General features: G+C 44.5%; 1 protein-coding gene across 11 annotated transcripts in view; it reads left to right on the top strand.

Moving 5' to 3' along the window:
* Nucleotides 1–19,237, top strand: part of ZNF532 (zinc finger protein 532) — a 51,074-nt gene extending 31,837 nt beyond the window's left edge. For all 11 annotated transcript variants that reach the window (XM_081212659.1, XM_081212668.1, XM_081212661.1 and 8 more), the window contains 7 exons: nucleotides 4,203–4,384; nucleotides 5,823–5,999; nucleotides 7,870–8,032; nucleotides 10,926–11,204; nucleotides 14,278–14,390; nucleotides 15,719–15,866; nucleotides 16,400–19,237. In XM_081212659.1, the coding sequence (XP_081068785.1) occupies nucleotides 4,203–4,384; nucleotides 5,823–5,999; nucleotides 7,870–8,032; nucleotides 10,926–11,204; nucleotides 14,278–14,390; nucleotides 15,719–15,866; nucleotides 16,400–16,894 (1,557 nt within the window). In that variant the 3' untranslated portion in view covers nucleotides 16,895–19,237. The remainder of the gene's footprint in view (nucleotides 1–4,202; nucleotides 4,385–5,822; nucleotides 6,000–7,869; nucleotides 8,033–10,925; nucleotides 11,205–14,277; nucleotides 14,391–15,718; nucleotides 15,867–16,399) is intronic.
* The last annotated feature ends 1,546 nt before the right edge of the window (nucleotides 19,238–20,783 follow it).

Here is a 20,783-nt window from a genome sequence, read left to right as displayed (position 1 = left end):
ATTTACCACCCTTTGGGGCTTATGTCTTATATATTGGTAGCTTTTAAAATCAAGCAATACCACTTTTGGAAATCTAGAATTCGTCATAAATTGTGTAATGCTTTTTTGTAAGCTCAAAATGTTAATATTACCTCTGGTTTACTTTCCTTATTTGTTTGTTGGTTTGTTATTCATTGATATGAAAGCAAAACCACTAACACGCACAATTATATTTTAAATGTAAAATTTAGCAAGGAAACATTTCTGGGGGAAAAAGAGAATTTACAGATCATGTTCAGCTTTAGGATGAGGAAAGCAAGAAGCAAAATAAAATATTGGCTCAGATCCCAGCAAAATAACTGGGTGGCTTCAGTTGCTGATGCGCACCCCCATTCCCAGCAAAAGGCACATCTGGCCAATTCGGTGTAATGTAGATCGGGCTGTGCATATATAGATGCAAATTGTTCCTGGCAGAGCACACTCTTAAATCTGAGCTTGTACACATCTTGTGTGATTTATGAATTGGTTATAATTTCAAACAAGCTAGAAATCTCTCTTTTTTAAAAAAAATAAATAGCTAGCTTCTGTGGCAAATTGTACTTGTGGAGCTGAGTGAAATTCCTTCCAGGTTGCTAGGTTACCCATGGATTAACTGCAGAACCTCATTTATCTCTTCTTTCCAAACTGAAAAGCCCAAGCACACACAAAACGCTAACATTCTAGTTTGCACCTACTTTAGGCCACAGGTGGGGCAGGGCTTGTATTGTTGAATACTCCCTCAATCCCTGCATGTAATAATGAACCAGAATACCTGAGAGAAATGTGTGGCGCAGGTCTCTCCGAATGTTAGTTCGTTGCATATAAGGCATATTCCCTCGCTCCCCCCCCCCAGTTGATGGTGCCTTCCAAAATTCGACCCCTGAAGGTCTGAAGTGATTCAGTCCAGAACTGCAGAACCTCATAATGGCAAACTCAGGGGTTAAGTGCTGACAGGATTGGAGGCCACTGGGGAACAAGCGAGGAAGGTTGCAGCATTGTAATGGGATTCCTGAGGTTTGCAGGTATATAAATTTTGGTGGGCATCCCCCTCAACCTTCCAGCGAAGACTGAGCATGCTCAGTAGTTGCAGAATGTCGGATATCAGTTGGAAGGAGTGCTTCTGATAGAGGGAGGATATACTGCAACATTTTGCTGCTGCTCCTCTCACATGTTCTATGTACTGGGTTTTAGGCGCTACAAGCCTATGTGCATTGTCTCAGAAGACAGCCCCATTGTGTCTTGTGGGTCTTACTAAAGAGTAAGGCTACACCAGCAACATACATTTAAACCAATATCGTGCTACTCCAAGCAGTCATGGCGGGGTGATTTAGCAACCAGTCTTCCAGGGAGCTCTGGGAATTGTAGCTCTGTGTGGTTTCCAGTCACTCTCAAAGCCCGTAAAAAACAACACCCAGGAAATCCATGCCTATTCAAAGGGGTATCTTAACTGCTGTGTTGATGGCACCTACGCATGATTAGGATTATATTCCAAAGAGGCGAGTCTGATACTGAGGGCTGGTGGGGAGGGGCAGATAAAAGACTAGACAGTGCTTCAAATTTTCTCTTGCAAAATATTAAAATAGCTTTATTTATTTATTTATTTATTTATTTATTTATTTATTTATTTATTTATTTATAGAAAAGACAGCAAGGGGTCAACATTACATCCATTGCTGCTGTACTCTCTTGTTCTGTTTTCTATACTGCTCTTCCCTCCAAGGTTATTAGAGTTGGTGTGGACATAGGACGTTGATGCCGTAGTGGCGCTGTGCTCTAAACCACTCAGCCTCTTGGGCTTGCGGATCAGAAGGTTGGCGGTTCGAATCCGCACAACGGGGTGAGCTCCTGTTGCTCTGACCCAGCTCCTGCCTACATGGCAGTCCGAAAGCACACCAGTGCAAGTAGATAAATAGGTACGGCTGTGCCGGGAAGGTAAATGGCATTTCCGTGCGCTCTGGTTTCCGTCAAGGTGTTCCGTTGCGCCAGAAGCTGTTTAGTCATGTTGGCCACATGGCCCGGAAAGTTGTCTGTGGACAAACGCCTGCTCCCTCGGTCTGAAAGCGAGATGAGCGCTGCAACCCCATAGTCGCCTTTGACTGGACTTAACCGTCCAGGTTACCTTTACCTTTCACCTATTGATGCAGTCTCCCATCCCCAGGGAATAACCGGACTCAAAGCTTGGGGAGATGGAACTGACCAATGGGGTTTGTGAGGGTTCACGAGCTGGACCAGACAGAACTGAATTCAAAACCCTGTCCAGCTGCATGGTTTCCTGGCTGATCTTGAGCCAGTTGCTGTCTCTCACCTTAACCAATATTGTTGTATGGATGCATAAGACCACCCAGAGCTCTGGAGGAAGAGCAGTACGAAAACGAAATCAGCATAGCCTGATGTAGATTTGTTGTGGATGCCATGACACCCCTAACCAGTCTTTGCAACCCATCCGCAAACCTCATTTGCTACAGCTGTAGATCAGGGTTTTGAAATGACGATGAATTATGAAAAACAGCTCATTTCTGTTCGGTTTTTCACCTTCCCTAAAGTTTCTGATTTCTTCTTGAATAAAAAGGGAGCCTCCTCCCCCCCCCCCGACTCGCCCCATGCCTTTCAATACAGTCCGTAAAGCACATGATGTTTCATTTACAACTTAAGCAAAAGAAGGCAAAGTTCCTCCTTCGTGGAGTTTAACCCTTCAGGGTTGCATCTAACAATGGCTCTGCACAAGCAAGTGGAATGATTTCTGCTTGTGCAACGTAACTTTCCCTTTCTTCCTCCTGTGCAACCCCCCCCCACGCCCCCCCACCCCAACTTTGGTGGTTCTCCCAACTGGCCCAAACACATTACAGGGGCTTGGAACTAACAGAAAAGTTAGCAAAATATATTGGAACTCTACCCAATCCGAAAAAGGACAACTTTTCTAAAGTTTGGCATCTGTTTGTTGAACCCATTCAAGTTAAGGAACATGACTGGCAGCTGCCCTCTACTCATGAGTTCCTTTGGAAAAACATTCTTGGATAACATGCTGACGAAAGACAATTGTTTTTTTTATATATATATAATTTTTTATTGGTTTTACAACATTTTTTAAACAATACAAACAAATAAAAAGACAGACAAACATGTATAATTTCATAACCTTTTTTCTGTAACCTTCGTTTCTCGGACTCCCCCATACCTCCCCTTTCTGCATCCCTGTTTCCAAGATTATTTCAGCAGCTTCTAAACAATTTTATCAAATATGTGTCCTCTTAGTCCTTTCTCTAGCTTAATCTTATGTCACTGTTTCTCTTTTTCTCTCACCACCTCGGCATTTTAGCTTTCATCAATTTTATAATAACTCTTAAGATAGATTTTAAATTTCTTCCAGTCCTCTTCCGCCGTCTCTTTCCTCTGATCACGGATTCTGCCAGTCATCTCAGCCAGTGTCATATAGTCCATCACTTTCAAACAATTGACTGGAATTATAATGTCGTTTTTTTTGGAATACTCCCTCCTTTCTCCTTGCACCCTTCCTTTCTTTTGTTTTCCTTCCTTGCTTTGATTTCTTTTCCTTTACTCTCTTCTTTATTGTTGTCGTTATGCTTTTTAATGTATGAGGGAAGGGGAGGGAGGCTGGGAGAAGAGAGGGGTGAGAGGTGAAGGGACACATCTTTGTATGAGACAACAGTTAAGATATATTTGTGAGAGGGGATCTTGAATTCTTCTTTCTCTATCGCTTTTCTTTTCTCTTTATTATTATTATTTTTGTAGATTAGCTTGTCTTGTATTGTGAAAAAATGTTAACATAACTTTATATAGAAAAGAAAATGCAAGGAGAAATTTCATAGCTCAAGCGGAATGGCTTCGTTGGATTCAACCCTTAGGTTCTAATCTAATTAAAAGAGGAGAAAGAGTTGTGACAGTGAATGTGGTTAGCAAATGCAGTTACCTGTACTTTACAGGATATAATGCACCTGTCCTTTCTTAACCTGGACCTAAGAGACAGGAATTCAGTTTAAAGGAACAGTGGTGTAATGGGTCCATTTTATTGCTTTGTTCTTATCCCTTTTAACTGAAACACCCATAATGGTACTTTCTATGATGATGATGATGTGATGAATCGTGACTACCTTTATTAAATGTTAACGTGTGCCCAGGACAAACAATTGGCTTATCATCTCATTTGTTTCCGGTTTATTGTGTAGAAGACGTGTAGTATATGTCAAATGCTGCTCCCCAACCTGTGCAGCTTTGCATCGCATCAGAGAATTCATCAGCACAAATCGCCGTACACCTGTCCCGAGTGTGGTGCAATCTGTAGATCGGTACATTTCCAGACCCACGTCACAAAGAACTGCCTGCACTACACTCGAAGAGTTGGATTTCGGTCAGTATAATAAAAATACTTTTGAGACTGTGAAGTGGTATGCTGTATAAAGTTTCAGAAAGCCAAAACTTCAGGGGAAATGGCATATTGTTAGTGCCACATAATTATTCGAGTACATTTTTTAAAAATACCTGAATCTACAGGCACATAGCAAGGGTCCAAATTTTACAAGCTTAGTCTTTAAACAAGTTTCAAAATCTGTTATATGCATATTTCAGAATAATAATTATGGTATTTTGTGGTAGCTCATCCACTTGATGAGGATATTTTGAATTGACTCTCAACATGCTTCTTCTAGAACAAGTTCCATGAGTAAATTACAGATGGAAAGATATGTGGGAATAAGTTAATCACATAATTTTTCCAGGGGCGAGATGCAAAAACCTCCTTACTTTGGCATCTGGCCACTAGCTGTACAGCATCCTCAAGCTTCAAATTTGGGGGATGACATTTTCATTAATATTGGTAGGTTTGTTAAGGCAGAGCTGCTCAAAGTATGCAGGCTACTTCGGCATGGCTCTGAACTTTGCTTTTGTTCCACCTATGAGTATCTTTGTGGCATGATATCAGAAAGGGAGAGAGGGTCACAGGGGTTTTTGTTTTATCTTTTGCTTCTTTCATCATGAGACTTTTCCTGCATGCAGAACAGAGCTGTCGGCTTCTTAACAACCTTGTACAGAGGAAGATAAAATCCTTGGTCTGGGCCACAGTCCTTTGTGCCCTGAGTCCCAGGGTTGAGAATCTTTCAGTGATACAGTGGTACCTTGGTTCTCAAACTTAATCTGTTCCGGAAGTCCGTTCCAAAACCAAAGCGTTCCACAACCAAGGCATGCTTTCCCATAGAAAGTAATGCAAAATGGATTAATCCATTTAAAAACAACCCCTAAAACAGCAATTTAACATGAATTTTACTATCTAATGAGACCTCTGATCCATAAAATGAAAGCAATATTCAATGTACTCCAGTCACACAATCAATCAATCAATCAATCAATCAGTAGCTGAACTGGGTTCCGCACAGTCACAAAAACAAAACAAAAAAGCCACAAAAATGCAAGAGAAATAGCAAAAGCAGAGAGACCTCAGTGTAAAACTCAAAATGGAAGTGTGGCACTCAAATCAGAAGCATAACACTCAAAACAGAGGATGTTCGGCTTCCGGAAAAAGTTCACAAACTGGAACACTTATTCCTGGGTTTGCAGTGTTTGGGTTCCAAGTTGTTGAGTACCAAGGTGTTTGAGAACCAAGGTATCACTGTACTTAGAAAGAGTAGAGCATACTGAATACATTTTGTATCCTTTATTTGTTCTGTGTGCAGTTATAGCTGTGTCCTTGGCCATTTTCTACACGCTGTAGAAGGATGCTGGCACTTAGACCCTATGGTGTTGCGTTGCACTGCACAACAGAAAACACTGACATAACTCTCCATCTCTTGCAGCTGTGTCCATTGCAATGTGGTATACTCTGATGTGGCGGCGCTCAAATCCCACATCCAAGGTTCTCACTGTGAAGTCTTCTACAAGTGTCCCATTTGTCCAATGGCATTCAAGTCGGCGCCCAGCACTCATTCCCACGCCTATACGCAGCACCCTGGAATCAAGATAGGGGAGCCCAAGTAAGCAGCTCTGATCTTTGCATCCTTCTTAACTATTGACTTGCAATGCTACGGTTATCATGCTCAGAAATGAATGTTGCGTGTCATGACCAGAACTCCCCATATGCCATCAGAGAAGCGGGAACAGTCCTGGCAGGAGCTCGTTCACCTACTTTCCACGGTGTTTCTAAAATTAAAGGACAGGTGCAATATATAAATGAGACAAAAGAGCAGCATGTTCGACAGCATGTGCTTAGAATGCTTAATTCAAGAAGGTTATGAGTGAAATTGGTGAGAGTGTATGAGCACCCTGCTCCCGTGTAACTGAAAAAGTTGCACAGAGATCCATTTATTTTTAGCGTGTTGAAAAGGTCTTGCGTCAAAGCAAATTTTAGGCCATGTTTTCCCACACAGAGCCGACCTTTCAAATAGGGATTTTGCAGTGGTTGAAGCCTCGCTGTTTTCCTCTCCCCAGATTTCTCATATTCACTTCAGTACTTCCTTGCTGATGGTCTAGGGCAGTGATGGCCAAACTTGGCCCTCCAGCTGTTTTGGGACTACAATTCCCATCATCCCTGACCACTGGTCCTGTTAGCTAGGGATGATGGGAGTTGTAGTCCCAAAACAGCTGGAGGGCCAAGTTTGGCCATCACTGGTCTAGGGGAACCTGTTTCAGCCCAAGGGCACGTCCCCCGTACGGACAGTTTTCCAGAGGCCACACGTCAATGGTAGGCAGGGCCAGAGGCAAAAAAAATATGGGTGGAGCCAGAGGTAAAAGTAGGCGGGGCAATGGGTACAACTTTGTACGACAGGCTACATTCCAATTATGCACATACAAACATATATACACATATCTTCATTCTACATGTAGACAGGAAAAAGGCAGTTCACAGGCACATTCCAACCAGGCAAAAGAATGTGAGGAGAGTGAAGCCAGGCAGGGGCCAAGGAAGAGCCACGAGAGGCCGGAAGCCTCCCCCCCCCCAAAAAAAACCCCTCTGCAGTTTCCTGCTCCTTAAATAGGGGTATCTGTGCTCACTCCAGATGCAAATGGCCATTCCTCTCCCAAGGGAGCACTCTGTGTGAGAGAATGATAAGGGTCTTTAATAGAGAAATCTAAGCATCCTTGCTAGATTACATTTCCCAGGGTTTCTTAAGTCAGAACCGGTATGCCGCTGTTATAAATGCATAATGCAGATACAGCATCTACAATGCGTCTTCATAGAAAAAGGAGGAAAGTGCAAAATGAGAATTTAATTATTATTTTTGCCGTTCCTTTCAAACGTTCCTCTGGCTGCCCTTGACGTCTCTCCAATTCTTCAGCTGAATTTTGCTCCGGGTGAAAATTCAGTGTCAGTTCTAATGATAAGTGGCTGGTAATGCTTCCCTTATTAGGAGCAAGAGTCCTTTGTCTGCGTTTATGGAAAGGCACTGAAACCACCAAGATGATTTACAGCCTCAAGGGGTCGTTTGAAAGCCCATTGCCATGCAAGCACTACTTTCAGTTCTGCAAAGGTTGTTCTTATGAGCCTTAGAAATGAAAACGCCTGATTGCCACGGAGTGACCTACATATCTGGACCTTTTCGGGTATTGCTTCCGTGCATTGGGCTTATGTGTGGTTAGCTTCACCTACAATTTCACACTGCCCCGTGAGGCAGTATGAGGTAGTGGTTAGAGTGCTGGATTAGGACCTGGGAGACCAGGGTCCAAATCTCTACCTGCCTGCTTTCATGTGTAAGCCCCTTTGAGCAGCCCCTTTGTGGGACATAAAATTGGGGTACGGTTTAAAAACCTATGCCAATAATGCAGTCTTTTGGAATAAATGAAATGCCACAACAGACTGACGTTATGTCTTCAACAGCCTTTTTCTGTGTGTTTTTCTTTTAAAAGGATAATCTACAAATGCTCCATGTGCGACACAGTGTTTACCCTGCAGCCTTTGCTGTATCGCCACTTTGACCAACACATCGAAAACCAGAAAGTGTCTGTCTTCAAGTGTCCAGACTGTTCGCTTTTGTACGCACAGAAGCAACTCATGATGGATCATATCAAGGTGTGTGGACTTTGTTTGGCAACCATAACGGGGAGCCACCAGAAGTAGATGAAAGTAGGTGTAATGATCTCTGGCAGGCAAGTAAGCCTGTAATGTAATGACTCTCCAGCAGTTTTATGCATGTTTATTTACAAAAAAGACACATCCAGAGCCCGGCTGCTTGCCTGCCCGCATTTACAATTGGTCAGTCTGAATTTTCATCCCTCCTACAGCAGGAAGGATGCCAAATTCCCGCCTTTCCCCTCTTGCCCTTCCATTGCCATCTGATATTATCCAGACACCAAAACGGGGACTGAGAGACTGGCCTGCCCCCTCCCCACTCCCACTTGACTGACTCAGACCTCTGCTTATCTGCTGATTGCCTAGCAGTGCTCTGGCTGCCGTACAACTCCGCCTCTTCTTGAGATCTAACAGAGTCTTCCCCAGGAAGGGGGGTCGAACTGCCCCTTCTCAACTCTGTCAGCCAGTTCTCATCTGCAGAGTCAGACCCTCATGCACCTAGTTCAATTTCTGAGTCTAACTCTTCCCCTGCGCTCGGGGGGACGGGGACGTTCCTGACACCAGTTTAGATGCCCTTGTAATCACAAGGGGAGCAGGCTTGCAAACGATAAAACTGTGAATGCGTGAAACGGCATTATATTGTAGGAACCAGGTCACTAAACTGCTTAACCCAGTACTGTCTACTCAGGCTGGCAGCTGCTCTTCCCCAAGTCTCAGAGCAGAGGACTTTCCCAAATCTTTGAACTGAATAGATCAAAGCCTGAACCTGGACCTTATGCCAGGGGTGCAGTGCAATGCCTTCCAAATGTTGTTGGCCCGCAGCTTTCATCAGCCGCAGCCAGCGTGGCCTGCAGTCATGGATGATGAGAGGTGTCCCAGCCTCTGCGCTATAGTACTCAGTATAGTTACTGAGTTATGGCCAATCCCTTAATCTGCATAGATTCTAAACTTTATGCAGATTACTATGAAGTTACAGAATCCACTTTCAGAGACTTTTTCTTTCTCTATATTATAGGTTAAAAGAAAACAAACCCCCACAAAATTTTTCTGCAGTGGTGTTTTGAGGCTGACTACTACTTCTGGTAGGGACGCAGGTGGTGCTGTGGGTTAAACCACAGAGCCTAGGACTCGCCGATCAGAAGGTCAGCGGTTCGAATCCCCGCGATGGGGTGAGCTCCCGTTGCTCGGTCCCTGCTTCTGCCGACCTAGCAGTTCGAAAGCACGTCAAAATGCAAATAGATAAATAGGTACCGCTCTGGCGGGAAGGTAAACGGCGTTTCTGTGTGCTGCTCTGGCTCGCCAGAAGTGGCTTAGTCATGCTGGCCACATGACCTGGAAGCTGTCTACCGGCTCCCTCGGCCAGTAAAGCGAGATGAATCATAGAATAGAATCATAGAATCATAGAGTTGGAAGAGACCACAAGGGCCATCGAGTCCAACCCCCTGCCAAGCAGGGAACACCATCAGAGCACTCCTGACATATGGTTGTCAAGCCTCTGCTTAAAGACCTCCAAAGAAGGAGACTCCACCACACTCCTTGGCAGCAAATTCCACTGTCAAACAGCTCTTACTGTCAGGAAGTTCTTCCTAATGTTTAGGTGGAATCTTCTTTCTTGTAGTTTGGATCCATTGCTCTGTGTCCGCTTCTCTGGAGCAGCAGAAAACAACCTTTCTCCCTCCTCTATGTGACATCCTTTTATATATTTGAACATGGCTATCATAACCTCCTCTTCTCCAGGCTAAACATGCCCAGCTCAACCCTAGAGTCGGTCACGACTGGACCTAATGGTCAGGGGTCCCTTTACCTTACTACTTCTGGTAGTTTCATTCCTTTGAACTTTGGTATTTATAATGATATATATTTATAGTAAGGCATTAGACAATCAGTAGCCTTTTCCCACTGGACTTCTGCTTTTAAGCTATTGGCTTTACCGCAGTGACTTTCAGCTTGCGTTCTGGTCAAACCCAGGGATTCCTCAGTGAGATTTTTATCCGTAGCGGACAACCTTGACAGAATATAAGGGGAAAGGCTAGTCTAGAACACTCCCCGCCCCCCCCCCCCGACATGGCAGCTCTCTCTATGCAAGGTAATGGCGGGTAGGGGGAATTCAGACATGCAGTCCCCCATCTTTGAAGTGGTACAGTCCAGCTGTGTCATGTGGTTTTTTCCGCCTCTGTACATTGGCCTATGGGTGCCATGGATTCGTGAAACTTAATCTACAAGCATTTATTTTATTTTATTTATCACATATCTGTATTCTACTTTTCGTCCAAGGAGTTGAAAGTGGCTTTCGTGGTTCTCCTCCTCCCCATTTTATCCTCCATCAACCCTGGGAGGCTGGCAGTGAGTGACTGGCCGAAGGTCACCCAGTGACATAGCTGTCAACTTACAGATTTGAAAATAAGGGACCAGCAGCCTTGAAAATAAGGGATCAGCAGCCAAAATAAGGGATCAACAATTACTTTGATAAAATACATATTTTGATGCGTGCAAATGGCTTTAGATACCTATTAGGTCTATAAATTACCAAATAGCATATATTCAACACAAAAAAACAGCAACAATTTGTGGTTGACAAAGCACAGCTGGACATAGAAAGGGCCCCATTACCTTCAGTAGCTTATTTAAGGGACATCATCAATAAGGGACAGCAGCGGGATATGGCGCTGGGACAAGGGACTGTCCCGCCAAATAAGGGACGCTTGACAGCTATGCCCAGTGAGTTTTGTGGCAGAGTGGGGATTTGAACCCTGTTGGCTTCCCAGGTACTAGTCCAACGCGCTAACCACTACACCACACTGGCTTTTCCAGCCTTCCGCCTGCTGGCCATCGCACCTTGTATTCTCTCTAGATAGCAAGTGCCACCTTGCTTTGTTCTTTCTTTTTGAATTAGTCTATGCACGGGACGCTGAAAAGTGTTGAGGGGCCTCCGAACCTGGGTATCAGTTTGCCGCTGAGCACGAAGCCCACCACTCAGAACTCGGTCAGTCACAACAAGGAGGACTCCAAATCCGTCAACGGGACAGAAAAGACAGAGAAGAAGTCCCCCTCCCCTGTGAAGAAAGCAGAGCCCCAGAAAGTCCCCAATCCTGGCTGGACGTGTTGGGAATGTGATCGGCTGTTTACTCAGAGAGATGTTTACATATCCCACATGAGGAAAGAACACGGAAAGGTAAATTGCGGGTGTTGAGCGGAGAATTAGAAGATTAGATCTGGGCCGTTTTCAGGTTGTTGACGAGGATGTTTAGCATGGAAAGAATTTGTCCCTGTTAGTCGCCCACCTTGCAACCAAACCAGCAATGAGGTTTATTGTTTACACTTACCTGTTGCTGAAAAGTTATTATAAAAGATAATACCCCACCCCTGGCAAAAAAAATAAATCCCTTCACCATGGTGAAGCCCAGGACAAACTGACTGATGTCAATTCTGCATTCTGGAATGGGCTCTTCCTCTCTTTCTAAGCCAGGCCAGGCAGATTTGATTGCATTTTAAGTAACCAGCCACCACACAATTTCAGCGAAAGAAAGGCCACTATTTAGTTTTATGTAAGCATAAATCTAGAGAATAAATAAGATCATGCACGCTAAAAGGGACAGGGTTATGGAGGGAAATAAAATACAAATCAACACAATGGATCAGCCTGGTTTACATTTCCTACAGCGCCGAAGGGAGAGTCAACGCTAGAAATTTTCACGAGTACGTTATTGCCTAGATCCGTTAAATTTTAAGCGCTTTTCAAAGTGTCGCCTACCAACTTGGATGACTTTGAAAGAGGGTTAGACGAATTCGTGGAAGAGAAGACTGTAGAAGTCTACCAGCCACAATGGCTATGATGTCCCCTGCACAGTTGGGAGCACATCGCCCCTGAGTGCTGTTTTCCTGGGAGTAACAGTGGGCAGACGGCTGTTGTTTCAGGCTTCTCCCAGGAATCTGGTTGGTCCCTGTGAGAGCCAGTTGTTCGCCTGGTTGAGCCATTGGCCTCATCCAGCAGGCTCTTCTTATGTTCTTAAAGCTGCTGCGATGAATTAACATGACGGGCGTGCCCTGATTAGTCAGTCCTATTGAGCAGAATGCGTCTGATCCTATTTTTATGCATTTCGAATAGGAGTACAGTCATACCTCGGGTTGAATGTGCTTCGGGATGAGCGCGTTCAAGTTGCGCTCCACGGCAACCCAGAAGTAACCGAACGTGTTACTTCCGGGTTTTGCCGCATGCGCAGACGCTCAAAATGACGTCACGCGCATAAGCGGCGAAAAGCGACGCATGCGTGCACAGACGTGCCGTGGCTGGTTACATTTGCTTCTAGATGCGAACGGGGCTCCGGAATGGATCCCGTTCGCATCTAGAGGTACCACTGTACAGCAAAAAGGGCTTGCAGTAAGTTACTCGGACCAGTGGTGTGGGGAGGTGCAATAAACAGAAAGGCCCCCTGTTCTTACTCCTCACAGATTGGTTTTCCTAGGCTCTGTGGTTTAACCCACAGCGCCACCCACATTCCTGGTCCAAAAATGAGTTTGCATGTGTTAACGTCTTGGTTCCATCTTGGCCACATGTAAAAACCTGTATTTGCTTTGTTTGCCATGAATAATAAACCTTAAGTTTATTCTTTCAGTCACCAGTCTTACTAGACTGTTTCCTTGGTCACACTGCTGCAAAATATGTACCAAACTCCAAGCAGGGTGGGCAGGCAGTATGCTCAGTGTGCACAAAAAAGGCACCTCAGAAGAGGAATAGAAACAGAAGTGGAGAGAGGGAATGTAATGGAGTGTCCTGAAAGAGCACTGGCTGGCTGGAACCCTGAGCAGGAACACTCCATACTGTAATATTTTCTTGAAAGTCCCACTTCTCTGAACTAATAACAGTCTTATCGACTCCAACCTGCTTTTGGCTCCCCCCTGCCAACGAGGCTTTCAGAGTAGTAAAATTAAAAAGAAGGAAGAAATTTTAAAAGCTCATAATTTTTCATGGTTGATGTTCAGCACAGGCCCCTAGGCAGGAGTAAAACTAATAAAAACCATGTCAGTTTTGCTGCCTTGGGTAGAAGGAGAGAGACGTGAGAGAAAGCCATATGGGAAATACCACGAAAATGTAATAAGCTCAGAGGTGTTGGTAAAGACAGAAGAAAGCTCGTAATAAGCAGGCTCTCATGGGTAGGAGATGCTATAATGAAACACCCATGTAGCAGCTTTCAAAGATGGAAGCTGAAATAAAGCAGTGTGTGTGTGAATTGTTCCAGAGTAGGAAAAATTCTCGGATACGGGTCGTTGGTTAAAATGTTTTACTGCTTCTTGGGTCATTTATGTAGGTCATCATGTAGCAAGCCTTGTTTGCTGCTGTTTATCATTTGTGTTGTGAATGGCTACTAAAGCAACCTTACAGAGAGAGCTGTAAGGGGTTGCCTAGCAACCTTGGGTTTGGCTTGGGCCTAGCAAGCTGGTCAGCCAGAGGCGAGGAATGCCAGTGATGGATCTGTGTCCCGCAGGTGGACTGGTTAAGAGCATCACATAACTTGCTGGACACAGACCTCTTTCCACTGTGGTCCAGCAACCAGTTAGACCCTTCTGGGACTCACAGAGCAGTGCAAGAACTGCTCTACGTTCTCTGCATCTCGTACCTCAAGGCAGGCTTGGAGGTTCCATGTATCCAACATGGCTCGTAGCCATTTACTAGTCCCCGCTTATTTTGGATTGGGGGGGGGGAAGGGGGACGGACACTATGGTCCATAGGTCTTGTGAGTCAAATGACAGGTGTGTGAGCCACCTGTTCAGGAAGATCTGAGCACAGGGCATGGAAATAATGCACATGTATCCCTCCATATGCTGCTCTGCATTTAACAGCTGGCTTTTGTGTACGACGCCATTCCTCCTCTCGTTAGCTGATTTCCATTTTGCCTGGTTAATTTCCCCCACTCGATTGACTTCTAGGGCAGAGCAGCTGCAACTGGTAATTGCAAATCTGGGAAACCACACAAGTAGGTCTTTCAAAGCATTGTGTTTGTAGAGCCATCCGGCTACCTATACTGGATCAGAATTAGTAAGGGGGAAGTGGCTTCCATTGCTTTCTAGAAATAATTTGCTGTACAACCCAGCCCTGCTCCCTCTGGTGGACACATCACGTCATAACGGTGCCCTGGGAGGTGTCATGCTCGCGACATTGCTTTGTTTAAGGTAAAGTTTTAAGTTAACTGGCACATATCATAATGTACCTCCTTTTTAAAAAACGTTTTGACTTCCTTTCTTTACAGCAAATGAAGAAGCATCCTTGCCGACAGTGCGACAAATCCTTCAGTTCCTCGCACAGCCTTTGCCGCCACAATCGTATCAAGCACAAAGGCATTAGGAAAGTTTATACCTGCTCGTAAGTTCTGCTTTTTAGAGTTCTGTGCAACTATGTTTGTTATAATAATTCTTAGACCTTTTAAAAAAACAACGACCTGCCCTTCTCTCATTGAGAGGCCAGGTAGCATATCTGGAGACAATCTGCTCTCATTTCAGCCTAGTCTTTAGAGGAAATGAGTCTCCAGGTGGAGCCACACAGTGTTCTTCAACCTTTTGGTCCCCAAATGTTGTTGGACTACAATGCCCATCATTTTCAGCTAGCTTTGCCAGTTGTCGGGAATGGTGGGAGCTGGAGTCCTGCAGCATGTGAGGACCCAGAGTTGAAGAACAAGGTTCTACAGAACCCCGTTCTTGTCTGTCATGTAAGACTGCCTACCACAGAGGAGGGATAGCCGACACGGTGCCCTGCAGAAGTTCTGGACTACAAATCCCATCATCCCTGCTATCGGCCATGCTGACTGGGCCCCATAGGAGTCCAGAACATCTGGAGGACTCATTGTGGTTTCAGACGTCTAGTGGGACCACATTATGTACCCTTGGTTGTAGAGGATTATGGGGCAATTGCTAAAGTGCGTTCTCAGCACATGCATGGTGGCAGTACTGAAACCAGAAGTGTGTCCTGGAATGCACCCAGCTGTTTCCTAAGGTAGCTTGTTGCTGGATAAAATAGGTAGCAGCAGTCAAGCTGCATTTTATGCATCAAATAAGTTAAAATGGCCTGGGTGTATGTATGTGTAAGAGAGAGTGCTCCTATTGTTCTTCTGGTTGAATCTAAGTAAAATGTGTGTGTGTGTGTTTATTAAAGACTTACTTGTGTTACAAAACAAAGGAAAGTACATATAGCATCTCCATTTTCGGTTCATAGAGTCTTTTCCACAGTCTGTTTACGTTCGGCAACCAAGTACGATGTAATCCCATACATCCTAGAAGATGAAACAAAACAATGGGTGTAGATGGAGATAGATAACATCGGGAAAAGCCCTCCTCTAGTGTACCCATTCCTCCAAAACAAACCAAGGAAAATTCCCACAATACTAACCAAGTTCAAGGAAAAAGCAGGAAAACTGGCCCCATTCCTACTAATTACCCTGGCCCACCACCCACTATTCCACCCTGCATCCCCAAACCTTCCGAATAAAGACCTGGCAAGCTGAAGGCCTGTATCACCTCACTGAATTTTACAAAAGTAAATTATATTTTTGAGTACACCCATTGAAATCAGTAAGATCTTAGTTAGCCATGTTCATTCATTTTAAGGGTGGGCACTCAAGCACCTGTGCAAACACTGTTAGTACCAACCAGTTTATCATAACTGTTGATGGTCTGCTATGCATTTTATTCATGCAGGCACTGTCCGGATTCAAGGCGTACTTTTACCAAGCGGTTGATGCTCGAAAAGCATATTCAGCTGATGCACGGCATTAAAGAGCCCGATGTGAAAGAGATGACAGAATCAAGCAATGTAGCACAAAGCGCCGTAAAAGAAGACGCGAAGGTGAGCTCTTATTTGTATGCAAGTCCTGGTCTTTAAAAAGAAACATGGAATACCAGCGGAATAAACTTCTGTGTCCTCTCAACAAATCAGAGTTGGGAGACTTGAAGCTTCTTTTGTCTTTTGAGGGGAAGAGTGAAGAAAGCACTTTGTGACCCGCATGTGTGCAGACACGCGGGTTGCGGGTTGCGAACGTGCATCCTGCACGGATCACGTTTGCAACCCGAGCATCCACTGTAAATAAATAACAGCTGTTGTAAAACCTGTCCTCCGTGTCGGATACACCTCTACGTTTTTGAAAGCCATCTAAGGTAGTAACCATCACCACCCCAAACACATACACAAACTTTGGCAGAGTTCCATAAGTTAAATTGTGCCTTGTGTCAAGAAGTGCTTCCCAGTTGGCTGATTCCGAACACGATCCTTAGCTCAATACACACACTTATTTCTAGTGCAGAAGCAGTGAACATTCATGAGAACAGCTACATGATCATAGCTGGGTTGTTTATTTTAAAACTGATTTGTTCCAACTTCAGGTTCCCAGTCCGAAGCGTAAATTGGAAGAGCCTGTGCTGGAATTCAGGCCCCCTCGAGGCGCCATCACTCAGCCGCTGAAGAAGCTAAAGATCAACGTTTTCAAAGTCCACAAGTGCGCAGTCTGCGGCTTCACGACCGAGAACCTCCTTCAGTTCCACGAACATATTCCCCAGCACAAATCTGACGGCTCTTCATTCCAGTGCAGGGAATGTGGCCTCTGCTACACCTCCCACGTCTCCCTGTCCCGCCACCTCTTCATCGTACACAAGCTGAAGGAGCCCCAGCCTGTCTCGAAACAGAATGGGTCGGGGGAAGACAGCCAACAGGAGAACAAGCCCAGCCGCGAGGAGGAGTCGTCTGACAGTGCCGTGTCCGACAGGAAGTGCAAAGTTTGCGCAAAGACCTTTGAAACAGAAGCGGCCTTAAACACCCACATGCGGACACATGGAATGGCCTTCATCAAATCCAAAAGAATGAGCTCGACTGAAAAATGACCCTCCCTCCCTCCCCACACGCATATCCCAAAAGCGAGAGAAAGAAGAAGAAGCCTTCTCTACTTCAGAACGTGACTGACCTTTCTTTCTTTCATTCATTTTTGGTACAGAAAACCTGCCACACAATGGAGATAACAGCTCTTCACACGCTGTTGCAATATATTCTGTACTGAAAACAATATCTTCTTCACCTCATCGCTAGAGAGAGAGATATATAGAGAAATATATATATACATAGATATATATAAGCCCCCTAAAGACTTTTTTTAAAAAAAAAAAACACTCCACGTGAAATAAAGCAGTATTTGAGTTGAACAGAGTTTGTATATATTTAAACAGATAATTTTTATACTCTTTGTTATGTGTTGGTATTGGTATTTAGTGGGAAATCCTTGTTTCGTTTTGTTTTTCGGTTTTGGTCAGTTGTTTCTGTTTTTTTTTTTCTGGACAGCAAGTTCGTTTTAAAACAGAGTTCTTCATGTTAGGGCATTGCTTAGGTTTCCATTAAACCGCTTCGTGGGGGTGGTCCCTTTCTGATGTCACTAAAACATCAAGGGAACACGCCCGTCTGTCCCATAACTCTATGATCATGCTAGAGGTCACATGGGAGGAGCCATGATTCCCCCAGCTCTTTTCCATGTTACCATCATCCTTCCTGGAAACCCTGGTTAATTCTGGCATGGTAAGGAGCTGTACCATGTGTCACTGGACTGCCACACGATCTACAGCTTCTGAAATTGCCAGCGTTGTGTGTGTGGAAACGTCACACATTGTAGTGGCTCACACAACTTAGCATTGAAGTCACGAGGAAGCCTACGAATATATATATACCCAAGGGCAGATTGACAAAACTGCACTAGAAAGCAAAAGTTAAAAGAAGATAAATGAAAGGCAAGTAGCTTTTTTGTTTGTCTGATTGCTTTGTAGTTACTGGATTTATGCCCCCAAATAACATTCTTAACGATCAGGAGGATTTAGAATAATTTTATTATGGCCTCTTGCATAAACATTATAGGTGCTTTTTTTGGAAAATCTCCCTGTATTAATGTGAGAGGGCATTTCCGTGTGTAGACAACACATCGGCTACAGAACCCAGCTGCAGTTTCCTGCAGAAAAGCCCCCCTGAAATAATGGGAGCTGCCCCAAAGCGCTATCCTTCCTTTTCACCACTTCTTACATGTAAGGAATGCCCTGGAGGGTCTGTGCTGCTTGTGTTTTAAGCATCATGTTCTTTTGCTCTCCTCCACTGCACTTTTGAGAGAGGTCCTTGGACTCTTTCGAAAGGCCTGTTGAGGTGCTTCAGTATTTTGCTGCTTAGCTGCTCCCAGTTAAACAAATATGTAGAGTACTGTGAATTGAGTTTACAATGGTGGAGAGGCAGGGAGAAGGATCGTGCGCGGTGTCATTTCTTAAACACTACATTGAAAAACCCGTGAAATGATGTATTTTTTGTTTGACGGAGAAGGCTGAAGCCTGGATGCTTGCATAAGATGGTAGGCGGCGCCAGTTTTATGTCAGATCAGGAGCTCAGAGGCGTAGGATAAATTTGTAGCCCCCATTGAAAAGCTAACACCCCGTAGGTCAGACTATGCATCCATTTAGCCCAGTATTGTATTCTCTTGTTTCGCAACAGCTTTACCAGGATCTCAGGCAGAAAAAGGGTCTTTTCTGTCACCTGCTACCTGATTCGCTTTAACTGAGGCCGCCAAGGATTTGCTTCCCTCTCCTACAGATTTTCTTTCCGTTGCTTATTGAAACGTAGACTAGATCGGACACCAAAATGCACAACCAGGAATCTGGGAGGCTTTCTAGAGCTGCCTTCCTCTTCCGGGTAGAGTTCTGCAAAGAGCGTGCAGTCCCCACTTTCCCATGCTCACATGGGAAGTCTTAAAGCAAGGACAAGGGATTTGTACAGGTGGGTAGGGCAGCCCACCTGTCCATCATATAATTGACAGGGGGGGGGTTGCCCTGCCCACCTGCCAAAGCTGGCACAGTCCCATCAGTCTCAGCCAGCAAGGCCCAGTGCTGGGAGATGCTGAGAGTTGTAATGATCTGGACCACAGTGATCCTTGCAAACCATGGTGTTCTTATAGCAGTTCCTGTTATGTGATTTGGGAATAGCACGGACTGTGGGAACAAGAGGGATTTAGTGCAGCGCTGTGTGTAGGAAGCTGCAATGCTTCTGAATAACCGTTGCCGGAAATCACAGAAGGGGAAAGATCTCTTGTGCTCACCAGCATTTGGTCAGCTGCTGTAAGAACAGGATGGCGGACGAGATGGGCCATTGGCCTGATCCAGCACACCCTTCTCTAGTTCTTAACGTATTCAGCAGTTCGGTTGCATAAACAGGGCTTGGTACCTGGCACAGAATCCTGTATCGTTTGAAATACTCTTGTTTTACTCTTTTTAAAACAAGTCTCTAGTTCTCAGAGGATGGCTGTCAAATTCTAAGAAGCCAAAGGACAGTATGAACAGGATTTCCCGTGGCTAGGCTCTAGCCACTAGGAAATGGTGCTTCTGTGTATAGGGTGGTTCTTTGCCACTCGCTGTGACTAGGAGAGACGTTTTAAATCATGCAAGGTATATGAGTATATGGAGATGTGGTTAATTTGCATAACTCGCACAGGTGGCAGAATTCAGTTTTTGTTGATGCAGCGTATACATAGTGCAGGCCTGAATTTGTGTGAGCTATGCTTGACCCTTCATAGCAAGCAATGGGACTTGCCTCTGGTGCTGTGTTGTAATCTGAGGCTTGAGTGATCTCTTACTGATTGGTGAGCTGCTGAGACAGGGTAGCCAAACAAACTATGATTGAGGAAGGGCACTGGGGTCATATGTAATGCCAAGCCAGATCTAAAACAAACCAAATGTTCATAAGCTAGCAGCTAACCATTATTTCAGACTGTGTTTTGCTGGTAGAAGTAAAAAATAGAAAACCAAAATATAGTTAAGCTGCTGGGCAGGCTTCACACATAACACTACGCCATTGTTCAGGAAACCATGGTTTAGCATTATGTGCAAACCAGGCCAATGCTTTAATGTGTGTTTGAGGATGGTTCTGGTTTGCAATGGTTGGTTTGTGCACTTAGGAATACATAGGAGTGAGCTGATTTCTAGTGTGTTCCTCTGAATTGGCCACCTAGTGAGTTTCAGCTTCACGTGCCCTTCCTTCCTCACAGTCTCTTGGTCTCGCTCTCCAATTAGTCGAGTAAAGTTTTGAATTCTGAACTACACGGTTACTACTTTCAAGGTTGATTATCTTCTGGTTAACACAGACATAAGCCAAGCACCTCCCACTGGCTCTTTATGTTGCTTTCAGCTTGTTTTAGCCTCTCGGTTTACATATATGAGGAGGAGATGCATTCAGGTGCAAGCAATCGCAGAAATATGAACTGAGAGGTATGTTGCCAAGGTGATAGATGGAAAGGGTACTATTTGAGCACTATTGTGAGTCTTTTTCAGAGCGCCATCGTATAGTACCAGGCTGCATCACATAAAGATGAAGGACCATGAAGCACTCTGAATAATGAAACTGTTCTATACGTGAATAATACTACCTACATAGTAGTTCTAATTTTGCAGCTAAAATGTAATTTCTTTTTTTAAAAAAATGAAAAAGAGCGAGGCCTGCTGTGTAATTCACACATCTCATAGATTTCTTAAAGGTTGTGGACAATACCAGCAATTATAAAATGTTTTGGAATATTCAGAGTGCTTCACATAAATTATCTCAGTAATCCTTACAACAACCTTGTAAGGTAGGTCAGTATTATTATTATTGTCATCCCCAGATTGCAGATGGCTGCATGTGCGAAGACAGAGCTCATATTTAAGGCAAGATTTGAACGTGGGGTTTCTCAGCTCATGGTCTTAACCCTCTGCACTAAAC

This window comes from Podarcis bocagei, assembly GCF_964188305.1.
Source record: "Podarcis bocagei genome assembly, chromosome: 11".
NCBI lineage: Eukaryota > Metazoa > Chordata > Lepidosauria > Squamata > Lacertidae > Podarcis > Podarcis bocagei.
Note: the sequence above shows the minus strand (reverse complement) of the source record. Positions and strands in the feature narration are given on the sequence as shown.